General features: G+C 50.9%; 1 protein-coding gene across 3 annotated transcripts in view; it reads left to right on the top strand.

The window, feature by feature from the left end:
- Pkp1 (plakophilin 1) overlaps positions 1–14,037 on the top strand; it is a 46,494-nt gene extending 32,457 nt beyond the window's left edge. Inside the window, exons 6-14 of one of the 3 annotated variants that reach the window (XM_074048663.1) lie at positions 511–688; positions 2,167–2,281; positions 3,960–4,115; positions 4,823–4,999; positions 6,091–6,244; positions 6,504–6,690; positions 7,246–7,330; positions 10,156–10,262; positions 11,409–14,037. In XM_074048663.1, the coding sequence (XP_073904764.1) occupies positions 511–688; positions 2,167–2,281; positions 3,960–4,115; positions 4,823–4,999; positions 6,091–6,244; positions 6,504–6,690; positions 7,246–7,330; positions 10,156–10,230 (1,127 nt within the window). In that variant the 3' untranslated portion in view covers positions 10,231–10,262; positions 11,409–14,037. Of the gene's footprint in view, positions 1–510; positions 689–2,166; positions 2,282–3,959; positions 4,116–4,822; positions 5,000–6,090; positions 6,245–6,503; positions 6,691–7,245; positions 7,331–10,155; positions 10,263–11,389 lie in introns of all 3 variants that reach the window. The other 2 variants (XM_074048661.1, XM_074048662.1) reach the window with 2 other exon arrangements.
- The last annotated feature ends 3,395 nt before the right edge of the window (positions 14,038–17,432 follow it).

Raw genomic sequence — 17,432 nt, 5'->3', positions numbered from 1 at the left:
TACAGGCGATGAGGAGAGAACAAAGTTGATAAGGGCAAGGTTTAATAGGTCTTAAGCACCTATGCTGTGTTCACTAAATGTGGGAAGTACTCAATGTGAGACACAGGACAGAGATATCACCATGAAAGTCTCAAACTGGACAGGGAAGATGAGACCACATAAAGTAACAATTGATAAGACTTTCTGATTAAAAACAGGAAACATCAGAAGATCCGAATCCTAAAATTTCTATTCAAAACCACTGAACAATCAACTGTATTTTGATCACCTTCCATGTATATAATTTTGACCTAGACAGAGAACAGCTCTGAGATGCTCCTGGCCCTCAAGGAACCTGCAGGCAGTCTATTGAGTACATTGAGAATGGGCGCATGAGGGAAACTGACAATAGATTTGATAGGACAAGCATACCTGGAAGGGCCCATTGCTGCAGCCCAGGCTTGGGTGGCACTAGGGCCACTGGATTTTTCTGAACCTGAACATGGTAGGTTAAGCATCTCTTGTCTCCAGGGCTGCTCTGGAACCTGTCTTCCACTGATGAGCTGAAGGAGGAGCTGGTGACTGATGCCCTGCCTGTTCTGGCAGACCGGGTCATCATTCCCTTCTCTGGCTGGTGTGATGGCAACAGCAATATGTCCCGGGAAGTTGTGGACCCTGAGGTCTTCTTCAACGCCACAGGATGCTTGAGGTGAGGAGAGGAAAAACGGGGTCCTTCAGGCCCAGCTTCAGGCCCTTCCCCAGGAAGCCCCATCTCAGCCGACACTAAGCCTGGACAAAGAACGTAGCATCCAGTCTGACACTGACTCATGGGCTGGCTCCGAGGCAAGGGGCCCACGCATTGGTGACGCCTCTGCTTCTGGCTAAGGCTCAGGCACTCCTTTGGAGGGAGATAGAGGACATGACTGGGAATCTAAGAATAGCAATGCCTAGGTCTGTGTATCCAAACTGGCTCAACCATATCCCCTCCTGCACCCCCAGAAAGAAACGTATTTCTTGTACTCTCTTGAAGACCGTTCTTTTAGACAAAAGTCTACTGATGGCTGCTTATGAGTCATTTCCCAGCTTTGGTGCTAAAACCATTTACCATGCTCATTGGCATGAAGCTGGCACTACTTTGCCCAAAGTTGCCTGAATTCCACACCAGGGTGTGGCGAAGCCCCTGTGGGGCTAGTGGAGGAGGGACCTGGCCGTGCTTGTTCTCAGAGCAGACGTTTAAAAGCTGTGGGGTAGGTGCTGGTGTGGACTGTGAAGCTATGGAGTAAGATCCCCTTCAGGGTCTCCTCTTGCTGTAATGGGGTTTGTCTTCCCGATTCCAGAGAATCCCCCAGAGTGGGGTGCTGTTGACACCTGCTTCTGTGTCTCGAACTGTGCTTCTCCTACTAGACTCCAGCAGTCTTCAGGGAACAGAGAGGCTGGAGAAATGAAAAGCCAGGGTAATTAAGGACTTTATGGAACTACATGGATTGCTGTGAACAACAGCACACACATACCACACACACACACACACCACACACACACACACACACACACACACACACACACACACATACCACACACTTGTGGGCACACAACAAATATGCCCTCCACATGCAGCAGGAGGGCCCAAATTGCTTGGGCATGAGCTGTTGCTGGGGCACAGCACACTTTGCAAGGAGGATGGGTGCATCCAGTCCTCAGCCAAGTCTCTCTGAGCTCCAGTCCCCATCCAGCTACCACACAGCTTCTTCCTGTCCTGCAGAAAAAGAAAGTAGGCAAGGGCTTCCACCTCCTCCTGTATGACAAGTAGCCACTAGAGGGCAAAGGGTTGGGCTACCAGCTGCAATGGAGCCATTGAGAGTCAAAAAAAGTCACCAGGCTTGGGGATTTAAGTTCAGAAAGAAGGGCGAGGAATAACTGAGCTCAACAGAGACCGCATTCTGGCCAGGACTGGACAGAGTTGATTAAATGGGGTTTTTTTCTTCCTTACCTTTTCTTCATTTCCTTTTCCCTCTTCATTTCTTTCCTCTTCTCTTTCTTCCTCCTCCCACCACAACCTCCAACCTCCACCCCATCCTGTCTACTGTTCTTCCTCCACACATCCCCTGCCATGCTCTCTCCCTTCCTTCTCTCCCTGTCCTGTCTCCCCGCCTTGCCTCCTCCTCCTGCTCTCCCTGTTCTCTCCTACAGGAACCTGAGCTCAGCTGACGCAGGCCGCCAAACCATGAGGAACTACTTGGGACTCATTGACTCCCTCATGGCCTATGTCCAGAACTGTGTGGCAGCCAGCCGCTGCGATGACAAGGTGAGGGTGCAGACCCTGATAGCACCGCCAGCCCCAGTCCCAGCCCCATCCTCTCTATCCAGGGTCACACCCAAGCCAATGAGGTCAGATCCTTCCTTGGTCTTCTAGTCCTGACATTTCTCTCCCAGATCCCAGGAGTCAGGGTTGTACTTCTGGGTTCCTGGAGGCCTGGTCTAGTGACAGGACAGGAAGACAGAGTCTGGGGCAGTGGAGGAGAGGTCTAGAGGCAAAATGGCAATGCTCCCCCAGCAGGCTGTAAGGACCTCACTGTTATTGATAGTGCAAGCCCTGCACTGCAATCATGGGAAGTCCACAATGGTGCTCCTAGGGCCCCATGTCCTTCCTGAGATGAAACTCCTTCGGCCAGTGCCTCCAAAAAAGTCTTGGTCAGGCCACCCTTCTGCCGTCTCTGGGCTCGTGGGCAAGCCAGCATAAACAGGACAAATCATGGAGGGAAGATAGATTGGAGACCAGTATCTCAGTGGCTCAGAAGAGGTCTGGCAGTCACCAGGTCAACAGGGAACAGGACGGGCATCACAGCACTTGGGTCCTGAGCACAGATTCCATAGGAAAGATACTATCTCCTGCTCCTTCCACTAAAGTGACAACAGGGCCTCAGAGGACAGTTTGTCACTTAGTTGCCCAGCCTGGTTCTGATGGACAAAGTTTTTCTGCTCTTGGCAAAATATCCCCTAAACCCAGGTAACCCCAAGTCCTGGCAGTTAGATTCCCTCAGACCCCAGCTGGGCTGAGTGTCACTAGAAGGGTAAATCTGCTTCCCCAAACCCTTGCCTGGAGGGTCCCCAAAGGCAAATGATAAAGATGTGGCCCAGCCACCACTGGAAAGCCCTGGGTCCCAGGTCCCATGTTGGTGTACATGTAGCTCCTTTGGTATTGGAGGCTGAGGAGTGACCATGAGACGAGGAAGTGGGAGGGGCAGTGGGGACCAGATGGCTTTGGCTGAGGTACTGGCTGCTCCGGAAGGGATTGTTCTAGGAGGGAAGACACAATTCTTCAACACCCTAGCCTTCCAGCTGGCAAGTGGTTCACAGCCACCACTGTCTGTTGTGTTCTACTCCATGTGAGGCCCCTGGTTGGTACAACTCACGTACAGTCGTCCCTCAGTGTCCGTGGTGAGTTTGGTATCCATTGTCAGATGCCCAAATCCCTTCTATAAAATGACATAGTAATTGCATATAACCTACTCAGATCCTCTCATATACTTAAAATCACCTCTAGATTGCTTGTCATACTTAATACATTGTAAATAGTTGTTGTACTGTATTGCTTAGGTAATAATGAGAAGAAAGAAATCTGCATGTTCAGTACAGATGCAATATTTTCTTAAATAATTTCAGTCCATGGTTGGTTGAATCCATGGGTAGAGAACCCAAGGATATAGAAAGCCCACGGTAGAATCTTCTCAATAGCTCAGTGAAGTAAGTGGTTTTAGTCCCATTTTGTACCTGAGGCCCCTAAAGATTAGGCAAGTCACTCAGGTTCAAACAGCCAGGCAGTGATAGAGACAGGATTCAAATCCAGGTCCCAGGAGTGTTCCTGGGGGACCATTCCAGACTGAAGGTGCATGATGCCTGTGCTCTGATTGGTCAGGGTAGGAGTGGGTCCAGGAGCCTGTTGGGGCTGGGCAGCTGCTCAGTTGCTCTCTGCTTGCCCTCAGTCCGTGGAGAACTGCATGTGTATCTTGCACAACCTCTCCTACCGCCTGGATGCTGAGGTGCCCACCCGCTACCGACAGCTGGAGTACAACACCCGTAACACCTACACCGAGAAGTCCTCCACTGGCTGCTTCAGCAACAGGGGCGACAAGATGATGGTGAGTACTGTCCATCAGCAGAGTCGGGGCCCACTCCACCAAGCACCCCCAGATCCATGGCCTGCCCACCCTTTCCTCTCAGCCCTCCCAGAGCCTGAAAGCAGCCTTAGGGGACAAGCCCCTACCAAAGCCTTGGCCCTGGGAGTGTGCCACCCTCTCTCAGGGTCTGGGAGACGAACTCCATCTTACATGCAAAGAGGTTCTGTGTTCCTTGGACAGTAGGAGCTCAGACCACCCAAGAGCAGAGGCAGACACCTCTCTGCGGCCTCAGTGACTAAATCTAACCTGTCTTCTCCCTGACCCCTGAGGATCAGGGGTAGTAGAACTCAGAACCCTCTCTGGCATTGGTTCTCATCACCTCCTCCCTCTTATGGAGATGGGGGCGGGGAGTCAGGCTTCTTCCACTGGGTATGGCTGTGGAAGCCAGGAAGGTCCTGGGGCAGCCCATGAAACCCACAACATCTTGCTGTAAGACCCCAAAACGGCCTCACACAGCTAGAAGGTCTGGTCGAGGCTGCCCCAGAGGACATTTTCCAAGAGGCCAGTAATGCCTTCTTCCCCTTGAAGAAGGAGAGTGTTACAGTGCCAGAGGAAAGGGGTGTAGGGACCCCTTCATCTGCATCCACAACCTGAGATTGGGGTAGGTACAGAATGCTTGGGTCATGTCCCCTGGCCAGACTCCCCACTGACCTGCTGTTTGTCCTCAGAACAACAACTATGATTGCCCCCTTCCTGAGGAAGAGACCAACCCTAAGGGCAGCAGCTGGCTGTACCACTCAGATGCCATCCGCACCTACCTGAACCTCATGGGCAAGAGCAAGAAAGACGCCACTCTGGAGGCCTGTGCTGGGGCCTTGCAGAATCTGACTGCCAGCAAGGGGCTGGTGAGGAGGCCCCTCACTCCTATCCCCCCACCCATGGTTTCACTCCACAGTACAGCGTCTGCTCCCTGCCTCCCCCATCAGCCTGTCCTGTCCTTGGCCAAGTCTATCAAACACGTGCAGCTCTGAGCTTCATGCTACAGACATGACTAGGCAAAGTTCCCTGCCTTCAGGGAACTCCTGCCCACACTACCCCTCCGTCCCATGGTGCTGGCCTCCTGGGCTCTGCCTGCAGTGGGGAACTGGAATGGAGAGTGTGTTTGGCAGAAGTCCCTAACTGGTGAGCTGACAGAGGTGGGAAAAAAGAGTTTGAGACATGGGCAGATCCAGAAGAAGATGGGACAGAGTCAGTGTAGATTTTGAGAACAAATGCAGTTTGGGGACATGACATTATGGGGAGGGGCTAAAGGAGACTTGAAGGGTGGCCAGCTATTCCTAAGTTGTACTTAAGACACAATGAACTTGGGCGGCAGCAGACATGGGTGAACTGAAGGTAAAGGTATCTTTCCTGACTGTGAGAGGAGGAGGACCCCCAAACCAGCCTAGACCAGGCCATACCAGATGCCTTTGGTGTTTTGAGGCCAGATGATCTCGCCTACCCCCAAATGGGCCCAGACCCTCTCCGATCCATCTTTGTCTTGGGCAAGCCCTCCACAAATATGGATTGGATTCTGCACAGGTAGGTGAGCTGGAAGATTACTGACCTTTTTAGGTCAGTAATCACATGCCCTCAAGCATGTGATTTCATGTGAGCAGATAACTGCTGGGAGAGGTAGCTGAGGGAGGCAGAGTGGAGTGAGGAGTGGACACTGTTAATTGAGAAGCCAATGGTGGGTCACCTCAAGTGAGAGAAATGTGACTCTCTGACCATCCACCTGGCTGTTTGCCCCCAAGAGCAGACCTCAGGGGTGAGAAGAAGGCAGAGTGTTCTGTAGTCACCCAGGTCCCGGGTGTAAGGAATTTTTTCTCTCCCTGTGCTTCCAAGGTGAAAAATAAAAGGTTCCGGGTATTTTCTTGGGGATTGCCTGCCCTTCTCTGCCTGCCATGGTGCCCAGGAAGCCTCAGGCTAGCTCCTCTCGGGTCTTCTCTTGCAGATGTCCAATGGCATGAGTCAGCTGATTGGCCTGAAGGAAAAGGGCCTGCCACAAATCGCCCGCCTCCTGCAATCTGGGAACTCGGACGTGGTGCGGTCTGGGGCCTCCCTCCTGAGCAACATGTCACGTCACCCCGTCCTGCACAGAGTGATGGGTAAGAGCACCCATCCCTTCCGCTCGTCAGAAAGGCCCCCCCACTTTCCAGAGCCTGCTGGAAGGTCATCTTCAAACCATTCCCTTAGGTGAGCATTCTGAAGATGGGAGGGGAGCAGGTCTGCAGAGATCCATCTGGCTTGGAGCTTAGTGCTAGGAGCCTGGCTAATGGCAGGCTGGGACTATGGCTCCAGAAGGATCCCCTCAGCCTCTCCTTCCTTTAGCAATCCTGACCCTGTGCCCCCACTCCTCTTCTCCAGGAAACCAAGTGTTCCCAGAGGTTACTAGGCTCCTCACCAGCCACACTGGCAACACCAGCAACTCTGAAGACATCCTGTCCTCAGCCTGCTACACTGTGAGGAACCTGATGGCCTCCCAGCCACAGATGGCCAAGCAGTACTTCTCCAGCAACATGCTCAACAATGTAGTCAACCTGTGCCGCAGCAGGTGGGCAGGGAGGGGACAGACACTCCTCCTCTGGCTTCGCCTGCCTTACAGTTCCCCTGCCCCCCCGTGCTGGAAGGCTGGATGGGAGAAAAAAGTTCCCAAAGCTGAGAGTGCTGTGAGAGGCCACCAGGTCCAGGCCCTAGGCCTAGGGTAGCACAGAAAGGACCAAAGTGGTGCACTTCTCAGCTGGGGGCGGGGGGGGGCGCACTGGGTCTTCAGAAGGCCAGCAGGAGGCATAGGGCAGCAGACCCAACTATGTGGGGCAGTTCCCCACTGCTCCATTGAGCTGTCTTTTCTCAGGATAAGAGCTGGGGGACTAGTGGGAGGGCATGGACACCTCGTGGCTTCTGGGATGCCTCTAAGTGGGCAGAAGTGTGAGATTGTGCCCACTGTGTACTGACTGGGGCTCACTGCCCTCCACTGAGGCTCCTCATATATCCCAGGGTCTCCCCACATCTCCAAGATCTGAAGGATCTGAAGGAAGGGTGGGTAGAAGGAGAGGTGTTCTGTGCCTCTTGGGGTCTCTTCTCACAGACATACTTCCCACTTGCACAGTTCCTCACCCAAAGCTGCAGAGGCTGCCCGGCTCCTTCTGTCTGACATGTGGTCCAGCAAGGAGCTGCAGGGTGTTCTCAGACAGGTAAGAGCCCACACCTGCAGCTCTTCCACAGCTGCCGGGTGCTGAAGTCCCAGTGGATTAAGAAGGGGGGAAGAAGAGACTTACACCAAGGGGGAGAGTCTGAGAGCCTGAGTCTGCAAGGCAATGAACATGAACAATGCTCTGACTAAATTCCTAGGCTCTGGGTTCTACAAGACATGCTGACATGTAGATGGCTGAGGGAATGTGCCAGAAGCCTGGAGTGGGATCAGTTAGGAGCAAATTGAAAAGCAGGCTGGACAGAGGGCATGCAAGTCATTGAGAACAGGATGTGCACTCAGGCTATAAAAGTAGGTTGGGCTAGATTCCAGAACCCCTTCAATTTCAGGCTTAACAGTTGGACTTGTGCCTTTGGCACAAGGCTTTGGGTAGAGGGTCTCATGATGAAAGACGTCCCAGAAAAACTAATTTCACACCAGTAAGTGAGGCAGAGTGGCCCCTGAAGGTTGCCGTATTTGTGCAGAGTGACCTTTGGTTCTCTTGGTGCCAGCATCAACAGGCACTAAATCCTCAGTTGGGGCTTGTGCTATAAGGCATATTCAGCATCTTCACACTGATCCTTCTTTCCATTTCCATTCCTTCGGTAGACATTTTTTGAGCTGAGATGTAGGTAGCAGAGAGGAGGAAATAAAGGATGGGGCAGAAGAGTAGGACTGGTGACAACTGAGGCTTTTGCTTATAGACATTGCAGTTGTATTAACAGAAATAGCTCAGTTGGCAACAGCTCAAGGAGGCTTTGCAGGCAGCAGTAAGAGAGGTCCTTACTTGGAGATGTTGGCTCAGGATGACTTGAGTGGAAGTCAGGTAGATGTGGCATGGGACCCTGGCACAGAGGCCAGAGCTGCTGTACAGATTGGAGCACTGTTCAGACAAGTGAAGCCATGAGAACAGGTTACGCCCTTCTGGAGCCTGTGTCTGTGGAAAAGTCTTGAGGGACAAGGGCAGAGGCATGAAGACCCTCACTTGGAAGTGAGGTAGAGGAAGGACCAGGGAAGTGGGAGCATCTGTTCAAGATGCCCAGGAAGGAGCAGAAGGCCTTGTGGGCAGTAGCTCTGGGTTCTATGGAGAAGACAAGGAGGATGTGAACCAGGCAAGGCCTTGGGCCTCTCTGGTGATGCAGAAGTCTCTGGGAAATTGAAAGAGCACTCTGGCCAGGCAGGGGAACACCACAGAACAGCTGTGATGGGTGAGGCAGTGATGGGGACAGGAGGGAGTGAACACTGAGAGGAGATGCAGCTCACTGCAGTTTGGTCCGGGAAGGAATGAGACAGAGGGCAGGTGAAACCTGTTAGAGACAGAGGGCACCCAAGCTTCTCTGTCACGGGAGGAGAGGGAGGGGCAAAGAAAGGGAGAATGAAGATTAAAGAGAACTGGAGAGCCAGGTGACCCTCTACCCTGGGCAGAAGCACAGAAAGCTTTCCTCTGACATAGCAGAAGAGAAGTGAGGAGGAACAAGTATGGTTGCAGATGGTTGGGACCACTATGAGGTAGCTGCCTCATAGAACCAGAGGGAGTGGGAAGACAGTAAGCAGGACAGGGTGATAGCTTCCTTGAGCTGTTTGAGGGTGATCCAAAGGGTTCAACTCACCCAAAAATACAGAGACCACACTTTGCCTAAGACACACAGGAGACCCACTCCCTTAGCTCTCCTGATGAACTCCTTCTAAGCAGTGTCTTTAGGAACCAGCATCCCTATTCAGTCTCAGCTCCTCCCTCCAGCTGTGCTCAACAACAGCCCTGGTAGGATCTAGGTCGGGCTTCTGTTCCCCCAAGCACCATTACATCCACCATTAATTGAGATGTCACAGTCACAGGTGAGGCAGGCCGCATGGATTTTGTGCATTTTGCTGACTAGAGAGTCTGGATCCAAGGAGTTTGTCTTGACTCAGCGAGTCAGGACAGGAGCAAGGCTAGAATCCAGAACTTTTCGCTCCTGGGTTCTTTCCACCAAATTCAGCCAAGCCCCACAAGAGAAAGAAAGCAAGTTTGCAAGGAGAAGATGACATCATTTAATACATGCCCAAACTTGGTAGGACTGGAGCTTCATCCAGAAGCTGTTTTGGATCCCCTGTGTCATCTCCCTTCCTGTTCCCAAAGGTCAGCCATAGTTGACCTGGCTCTTAGAGCTCATGTATGGACAGGGCCCTGTTCTCAAGGCTCTGACAGATTGCTGCTTTCACATTGTACTTGTTCTCATGTTCGCTGTGAAGCACATATTGAGCACCTACTGTATACTAGAAGAAATAACAGGAGCAAGACTCAGTCTCCACCCAGAAGGAGCAGAGGGGCTGGTAGGGCTGCAGGCAGGAGAACAGATAAGTGGACAGAGCCTTGGAGCAATAGCAGCTTCTCACCACCATCGCCTAAACCCTGCTCCTGAAGTTGAGAACACTGGCCTGTCCTCCCTACCCAAGCCCTCTTGTCAGAATTTAAAAGAAAGAGATGAGGACAGTCAGAGGGAAGAACAACCAACATCCTCTCATCCAATTTGGGTGATTGCTCTGTATGAAGAGTGATGCATGCTGGCCTAAACTCATGTCTTAACTCAGGCTTCTGCAAATGCAAGTAGGAACCTCAAATGTGCTGGTGGAAGTTCAAACACGTCTCACTAGTGTACTGATTCTGTTTGGCTGCACATTTAATTAGGTCATTTGTAGCACTGACACACATACATAGTGGTCAGAGTTCACAGGCGTCCAGAGGCTACATGAGCCTGGGATACTCTAGGAAGGCAGCTTCTGACCCTAGCAAGCCCCATACTGTCTTGCCCTTGGATGTGACCTCTGGTTCACAATTCTCTCTTGCAGCAAGGTTTCGATAGGAACATGCTGGGAGCCCTAGGTGGGGCGAATAACTTCAGGAATTTTACCTCCAGATTCTAAGAAGAGACAGTCCAGGCAAGTTTGGCTTGCAGGTAAGAATCAGTCAGCCCCAGCACAGGGGGTGCCTCCAGAGCCACTGCTGCAGCCAGTGTCAAAGGGGCTGGGCTCAAAATACACAGAAGCACCCTTTGACCTGCCACACAGCCTGGCTCTGACTGACACAAGAACTGTGAGGACAGCTGTGTAGACTCCTGACTGAGGGCATGGGCTGTCCCACCACAGAACATTAAAGGTGTATAATGTGCAGGTAGGTAGCATCTGAAGGGCCACAAGGTCTTGGTGGAACTGCTGGGTACAACTGTGAAGGTTGCCCGCTGCACAACCCAGATGGTACCATTCACAGAGACTACGGTGGTTATATAATATGTACAACTGGAGTTAAAAAAATATGTCCTTTTGAGTCTGGTCACCCACAGATAATTTTTTAATCCACCTTATATTCCACTTTCCAGTCTCTGCACATGCCCAGTGTGGACAAGGCTGAACCAATACTATGTATGGCAAAAGTTCACAATCCGTGGCATTCACTAGAATCACCTGGAATACTTGCTAAAATTGCACACTCCTGCTCCCAATTCCAGCAATTCTGACTCAGTAGTGCTGGAATGAGGTCTAGGAAGTCGCGTTTTTTAAACAAGCATCCAAAGTGTTTCTGATGCAGGTAAGCCAGGAGCCACAGCTACGTACTCAAAGTAGTATCAGCAAACCAGAGAGGCTCACTGGAGGCAGCTGTGGTGTGGAGCCATCTGCAGGTCACCAGGGATGAGGTCAGGGCCTCCTGACTTCTCAGCCCAGGCTGTCTACTAGCAACAACCCCCTCCCCCAGCCCTGACACCTGAGAAAGATCCTGAGGGGAGAGAGGGCTGTGACTGGTCCAGGTGAAGAGTCATTAAGATTGCAGACACCTCTCCTGGGAGGCGAGCTTCATTTCAGCAACTTGGGGACAGGGGAGGAGAGATTAAATTCAGCAGATTCTTAACGAGCAGGATGTGATGCTTTGCACCAACAGTGGAGGCAGGGCACAGGGTGGCAGGACAAAGCTGAGCAGCTTCTGACTCCACAGGAGCAACCAAAGACCATGTCAAGAGTGACAGGTGTAAGTGAGAAGCTGGTGGTACTTACTGGTGCGGAAATATCTCACTACATCCAAACTTGACAGTTTCTCTTTTTCCAGAAAGATACCACCCAGATGAGAAGACCTCAGGCCTCGAGGATGAGTTATTCTCTCCATCCTGTGCAGTATTTGGACAAGTTCAAATGCAACTGAGAGCTAACCTGAAAACTGTGCATCATGGAAATGTTTTTAGATTCTTTTTTTTTTTCCTTGGGGGAACTGGCAGGAGATGGGGGTTGGGGAGGTTGGGAGGGGGCTTTCTTGAGTTAAAGGGACTTAATCTGATGTCAATACTTCCTTTTCTGAGAAACAGTATATATATATATGTGTGTATGACGTAAGTGTGCATGTGCACTCGTGTGCGTGTGTGCGTGTGTGTGTGCATGAGTGCAAAAAGCTAGGTTCGCTGTTCCATTGCACCCATGAGGCAAAGCAGAGAACTCTCCATGTCTCTTCCTTATAGGCAAGGGTGACATGTACTTTTTGGTTAGCTGGAAATGTATTGTGCCAGGACAGGGACCTTGCCAGTCAGGCCACCTACAGCCCCGCATCCTTCCTAGGCCATCTCCCAAGGGGCAGGGGAAAGGCAGAGTAGCCATGGCAGGCAGGGAGGTTGGCTGCAGTGTTGAGGCTCAGTATATCTGTGTGAAAATCTCTTTCATCTGACAATCCTACACTTCCCACAGTGCCATGGGGCCTGGGTTGGGCAGGATGTGGGGCTCTGGAAGGCATCAGTCTCACTTCTTGGTTGTGTGAGGACACTAGGGAGTAGGAGCCAGAGATAAGCTAGCAGTTCTCCTGGACTGTGCACTGCACAGCAGCCTCAGCCTACAGAGCTCCTGCTTTCAGAGAGCCTGCAATCTACTTGCTGCAGGAGAAAGAAGGCAAAAATGGTGCTCAAAGCCAAAGAGCTATTCATGGAACAGCTGTTTGGTATCATCTTCCAGTGGGCAGGGGAGCAGGCTGCCAATGGAACTGGGCAGGGAGGATCTAGAAATTACCTGGAAGATGTTCCCCACCAAGCCTGTAGAGCCAGGAAAGGAAGAGACTGGTGGAAGGGAATTTGGATAGACCAGGAAAGGAAAGAGTCCTATCAGGATACCAACAAGCCCACATCCCAGCCAGGGGTGGCCTCTCCCTTCCTCTGAACCCCAGCCATCCTGTTTCCATTCTGTCTTTGGGAAACCCCTAGGAAATGAGATAAGAGACCCTTTGGGAGCACCAGCCCCCCCTAAGTCCCCAGACTGTGCAGTCAAATGAGCAGTAGCAGAAGGCTTCTGAGAACCTTGTGAGTTAGTGGCCCTTAGGATGAACTGAAAGCTGAAGCACTCCCAGGCTTCCTCCTTTCAACCTGCCACTCCCTAGCTGACATGGTTGGCATCAAGTAGACAGCAACTGGATGGCTGCACCCCTCTCTAGAGGGGCACAGAATGGCACTTGTCCTCCTTCCAGGTCTCATTCCCTCTGCACTGCCCCTAGTGCACGGCACTTCTTACCCCAGCAATAGGACTGGAAAACCCCTTCTGGATTCAGGATGGCCTGCTGAGAGATGCAGCCACTGAGGATGAGGTGTCTGCAACACCCTCCTCAGTTTTGGCTCATGCTGGAAGGCCTACTCCTAGTTTATCTCTCCCTTCCCGGGACCCACAGGGGAATCTGTCCCACCACACTGTCCTGGATGTAGGTATCAGGAGGTCTCATCTGCCAGTTACCAGGGCCCAGAGCAACTCATCCCGTAAGACATGTTCACGGAATATCCTCTGCCAGGCAGCATTCTAAGCACACGAGATACACTAATGAACAAAACAGCCAAACCCCTGTCCTCACATATGTTCTCCTGACGGGATGGAGAACATCCTTTCAGTCTGAAAGGATGGTATAGAACAGTTAGGGCAAGAAGGTTTTTAACCACTACAAGTGAACCTGTTCGAAGCCCAGGTTGCTGCCCTCCCCTGAGCACAGTCCTCACTTCCTAGGCCCTGGGCTCATTTTCACAGGATGAAGAGCCAGGAGGTCCTCGCCCTCTGCTTTGGGAGGGGGGACAGCTGCTCAAGCCTCTGTAGGCTGTCATGGACAGTTAGGAAAGGCCTGACTGTGATCATCTCTCTCATGCCCTCTCAATGGGCTGGTCATTTGGGCCTCTGACCCAGGCCTACAGCTGGAAGGAGCAAAACTTGAGGGGAAATGAAAATGTATTTCCTGGGGATAGGAAGTAAGGGGTTAGCTAGACTTTATGTACTCAAGACCTGCCTTAGCACCTTAAATCCGCATCACTCTCATGCTGCCAAGGTTAGCCCCCAAAACAAGAAGTCCCAGTTTGGGGCCAAATGAGGAAGAACACAGGCCCTATGCCCTCCTTGACCCCAGGATCTCCTATGCTTAAGACAAATTAGTCATTGTCCATCAGTGCCCTCTCCAGTGAACTCAGACCAACCACCCAGATGCTACACTTTTCCCAGGAACCCAGGGGGCAGGGATGCCCTTTGCTGGTTCACCTTGGTACCCAGCAAGGGTGGCTGAAGCTATGGGATGGCTGCAAGGTGTCTGGGAGCCTCTCTCCAGCCCACTCCTCCCCTAGCTTCATGTTTGTATAAGAACCTGTGCTAGTTAAACCCAGTTTCCCTGTATGATATACCATGTATTCGCTTTTTTGGAAATACAGGAAATCAATAAATTGCTTTCTTTGAACTTTTTCAAGCTGTGGATTCTTTGGAGTGCTGTTGAAGAATGAAGGGGCTACTCACTTCCCTCAAAGGTTTCCTTTTAGGACTCCACACCAGGCAAGGATTGTGAACATCCCCTCAAGGGCAGAGGGATGTAACCTCATAGACACCTGCTCCACCTTGGCCTCACCATGACTCTGTGAAGCTAGGATTGCTGTCATGATTTTACAAATCAGTAAAGTGGGGCTTAGGGAGGGAAAACTTGGCAGAATGTTACTCAACTTGTAAGTGGGGAAGCCACCTAGCATACAACCCCATCGTGGCCTGGTTCTGTGGGAAAGAGAACTTCAGGGGTGAAGTCCAAGTCGCTCATGTTTCTTCAGTGCCTGTTCTGCCTGGGCTCTGTATCAGGTAACGGACAGCCATGAACAGAAAGGATGTGACTGCCCCATGCCTCAGGAGGCATAGGGAAAAGCACATGCAGGTGGAACTTCCTGGGACTCATAGTAAATTCCAGGAATGGTCTGGCATAACTGCACGAAGAAGATGGGGATATTTAGGAAAGTGCTGGAGAGGAGGTTTTCCCAGGCCAGGAAGACAGCAACTGGCAAAGCTTCTACCACAGCCCATGCCCTGGTCTCCTGGGACATCATGCAACTTAGTATGACCAGGGAGGAGGTGCTGTGCCACAGCTCATGAGAGGACAATGGCTGTCTGTGACCCAGACTGTTAGATACCCTAGGCTGGGGCTTCTGAAATGTCTCAAGATTCATATTGACTATAAAACATGAGATCAAATTATAAATTGAGAATCAATAAATAATCACATTTTGTACTTTTCATCAACATATAGCTTGCAGGCCAAAAATTGCACAACTTAAAATGTGTGCATCTCAAACTCTCCTCAAACCAATCAGGGCCCAGACCAAGAATCAGGACATGAACAGCACCCAAAGCTGCTTTGGTGCCCCTCCTGCTTTTCCCCTTCCCAAGGACAACATAGCCTTGACTTTTAACACTATATTTTAATATCGCCCATTTGTGAGCTTCGTATAAAGAGGACCAATTGAAAGTCCTTTTTTGTGTCTGTTTTTTTAGATCGACAATATGCACAGAAGATTTCACCATGCTTACTGTATGTCATGGTCCCTGCAATAAAGCAATCCCTTGTGCAACTGTACTACAACGTAGTACAGCATTGTACAGTGTAGTACAGCGTAGGGTGTATCACCATCATTGCTACATCTAGTAATTACAAACATTTGAAAGCTATTTGTGGATTCCTTGTCTTGCTTCCTCAAATTCCCACATTGTGTCATTACCGGGAAAAAGCCAATGGCAAATAAATTCTATTTTTGGGGGGGCAGTGGGACTGGGGTTTGAACTCAAGGCCTCATGCTTGCAAAGCAGGCACTCTACTGCTTGAGCCACACCTCCAATCCATTTTGCTCTGGTTATTTTGGAGATGGATTCTTGAAAGCTATTTGTCAGGACTGGCCTCGAACCTCGATCCTTCTGATCTCAGCCTCCCAAATAGCTAGGATTACAGGCGCAAGTCACTGGTGCCCTGTTAAAAAAATTCAGTTTTATGTGGGATGTGGGACATATTTAATTTGTAGGAATGCCAAAGGGCTACAAAGTCCTAATTCAACTGTCCCTAGCCATTAGGGTGGCAGGCCCATCAGAGAACAGGCCAATGAGTATGGGAAGGCCTTGGGTCCAGGAGCACAGGGGCACCAGGAGCTGCTGAAAGTCTAGGCTGTGACAAGGAAAAGGCCTCATGGACCTAGAGGTTGAGTCTCCCAGACCCCATGTCCACACTGCCCACAAGTCAATCTGCCTGGGTCTTGAAGTCATTTCTTCCTGTGCCCTTTGCAGCTAACCTGGCCTGGTGTTAGAACGGGGTATGTCTGCTGCCCAGCATAGTTGGAGGAAGAGTGAACAGAAGTTGTTAATGAGAGCAACAGTCTTCTTACCTGAGGCGCCAACAAGATAAGAGAGCTGCTTGCACTTTCAAAGCCTTAGGGCTTACATTCTCTGCTTTGATCTGTAATTTGCTATAGTGAGACAGGCAGAGTACAGAGTATTAAATTCCATCTTATAGATGAGGAAACTGAGTTGCAAAGAAAGGGACTTGCCTAGAGTTACACAGAACCAAGCCTGGGACCCAGGGCTTCTGTGTCCCCACCCAAGAGCACTCTTGGAAAGGCTGCCACAGAGGTGATACTGTGCGCAGTGAAACCTCTGATGAATCAGGGTTCACAGTGCCTTAGGCATTGTAAGATTGTATATCTCTCAGCCATGGTTGCTGTGCAGACCTGCAGATACACAAAAGTTCTGATTCACAGAATACCAGATGCCAGAAACTATTGTGTGCCTCATCTAGTGTGGGACCAGCTGGTTTGGTTTGTTAGAAGACAGGGCAATGAGGCCAGGGCCACAGGGCAAAAAATGCCTCCATGACCCCAGCAAGTGTCCCCCTCCCTAACCTGTCATCCCGCAGGTACCTGCTGCTGAATCAGCAGAGCCACCTGGGCCCTCTCCGGGAAGCATGTCAAAACTGACAAGCCTTGTTTGTGGAGGGTCAGCAGAGACACCCCATATGCCGAAAGGACTTCACAAGCTGGCTCATGCTTGCAATCCTAGCTACTTGGGAGGCAGAGATTTGGGAGGATTGCAGCTCTAGGCCAGCCTGGGCAAAAAGTTAGTAAGACCCCATCTCGATCAATTAAATCTGGGTGTGGTGATGAACACCAGTCATCCCAGCTATGTATAAATAGGAGGATTGCAGGCCAGGCCAGCCCAGGCAGAAATACAAGACCCTATTTGAAAAATACCTAAAGCAAAAAGGCCTGGAGGTATGGCTGGAGTGGTACAGCACCTCCCTGGCAAGCACAAGTCCCTAAATTAAAACCCCTGCACTTCCAAAAAAATAGATAGACTTCATGCTTCCAATGTCCTACTCCCACTAATCAACCATTAAGAAATTTCATGAAGACAGGCATGGTGGTGCATGGCTATAATCCCAGCACTTAGAGACTATAGGCAGGAGGATTTCGAGTTTGAGGTCAGCCTAGGCTACAGAGCAAGACTCTGTCTCAAAACATAAAAATGTTTCATGACTGGTGAATTAATAAATAAAATTTTAAAAGCATTTCGGCTTTCTACATCTCCAGGCAATAAATGCCACCCTGTTCACACAAGGCCAGGCAACACTGCTCTCTACACCTCTCTCAGAAATCAAACTCAGACCAGCTCTCCAAAGCCCTGGGGCCCACATTGAGCCCACATGCACTGTTCTGGAACCTCTGAGACCCCCATTCCTGCATTCTGGAACCCACATTTCCCTGGAGGACCACTGACTGTGGGGGACAGGTATAGACCTTGAGAAGGTAACTACCTTATCCACGGCCATCAGCGGTGAA

This window comes from Castor canadensis, chromosome 11, assembly GCF_047511655.1.
Source record: "Castor canadensis chromosome 11, mCasCan1.hap1v2, whole genome shotgun sequence".
In the NCBI taxonomy this organism is placed as follows: domain Eukaryota; kingdom Metazoa; phylum Chordata; class Mammalia; order Rodentia; family Castoridae; genus Castor; species Castor canadensis.
This window is presented reverse-complemented; position numbering and strand designations above follow the sequence as displayed.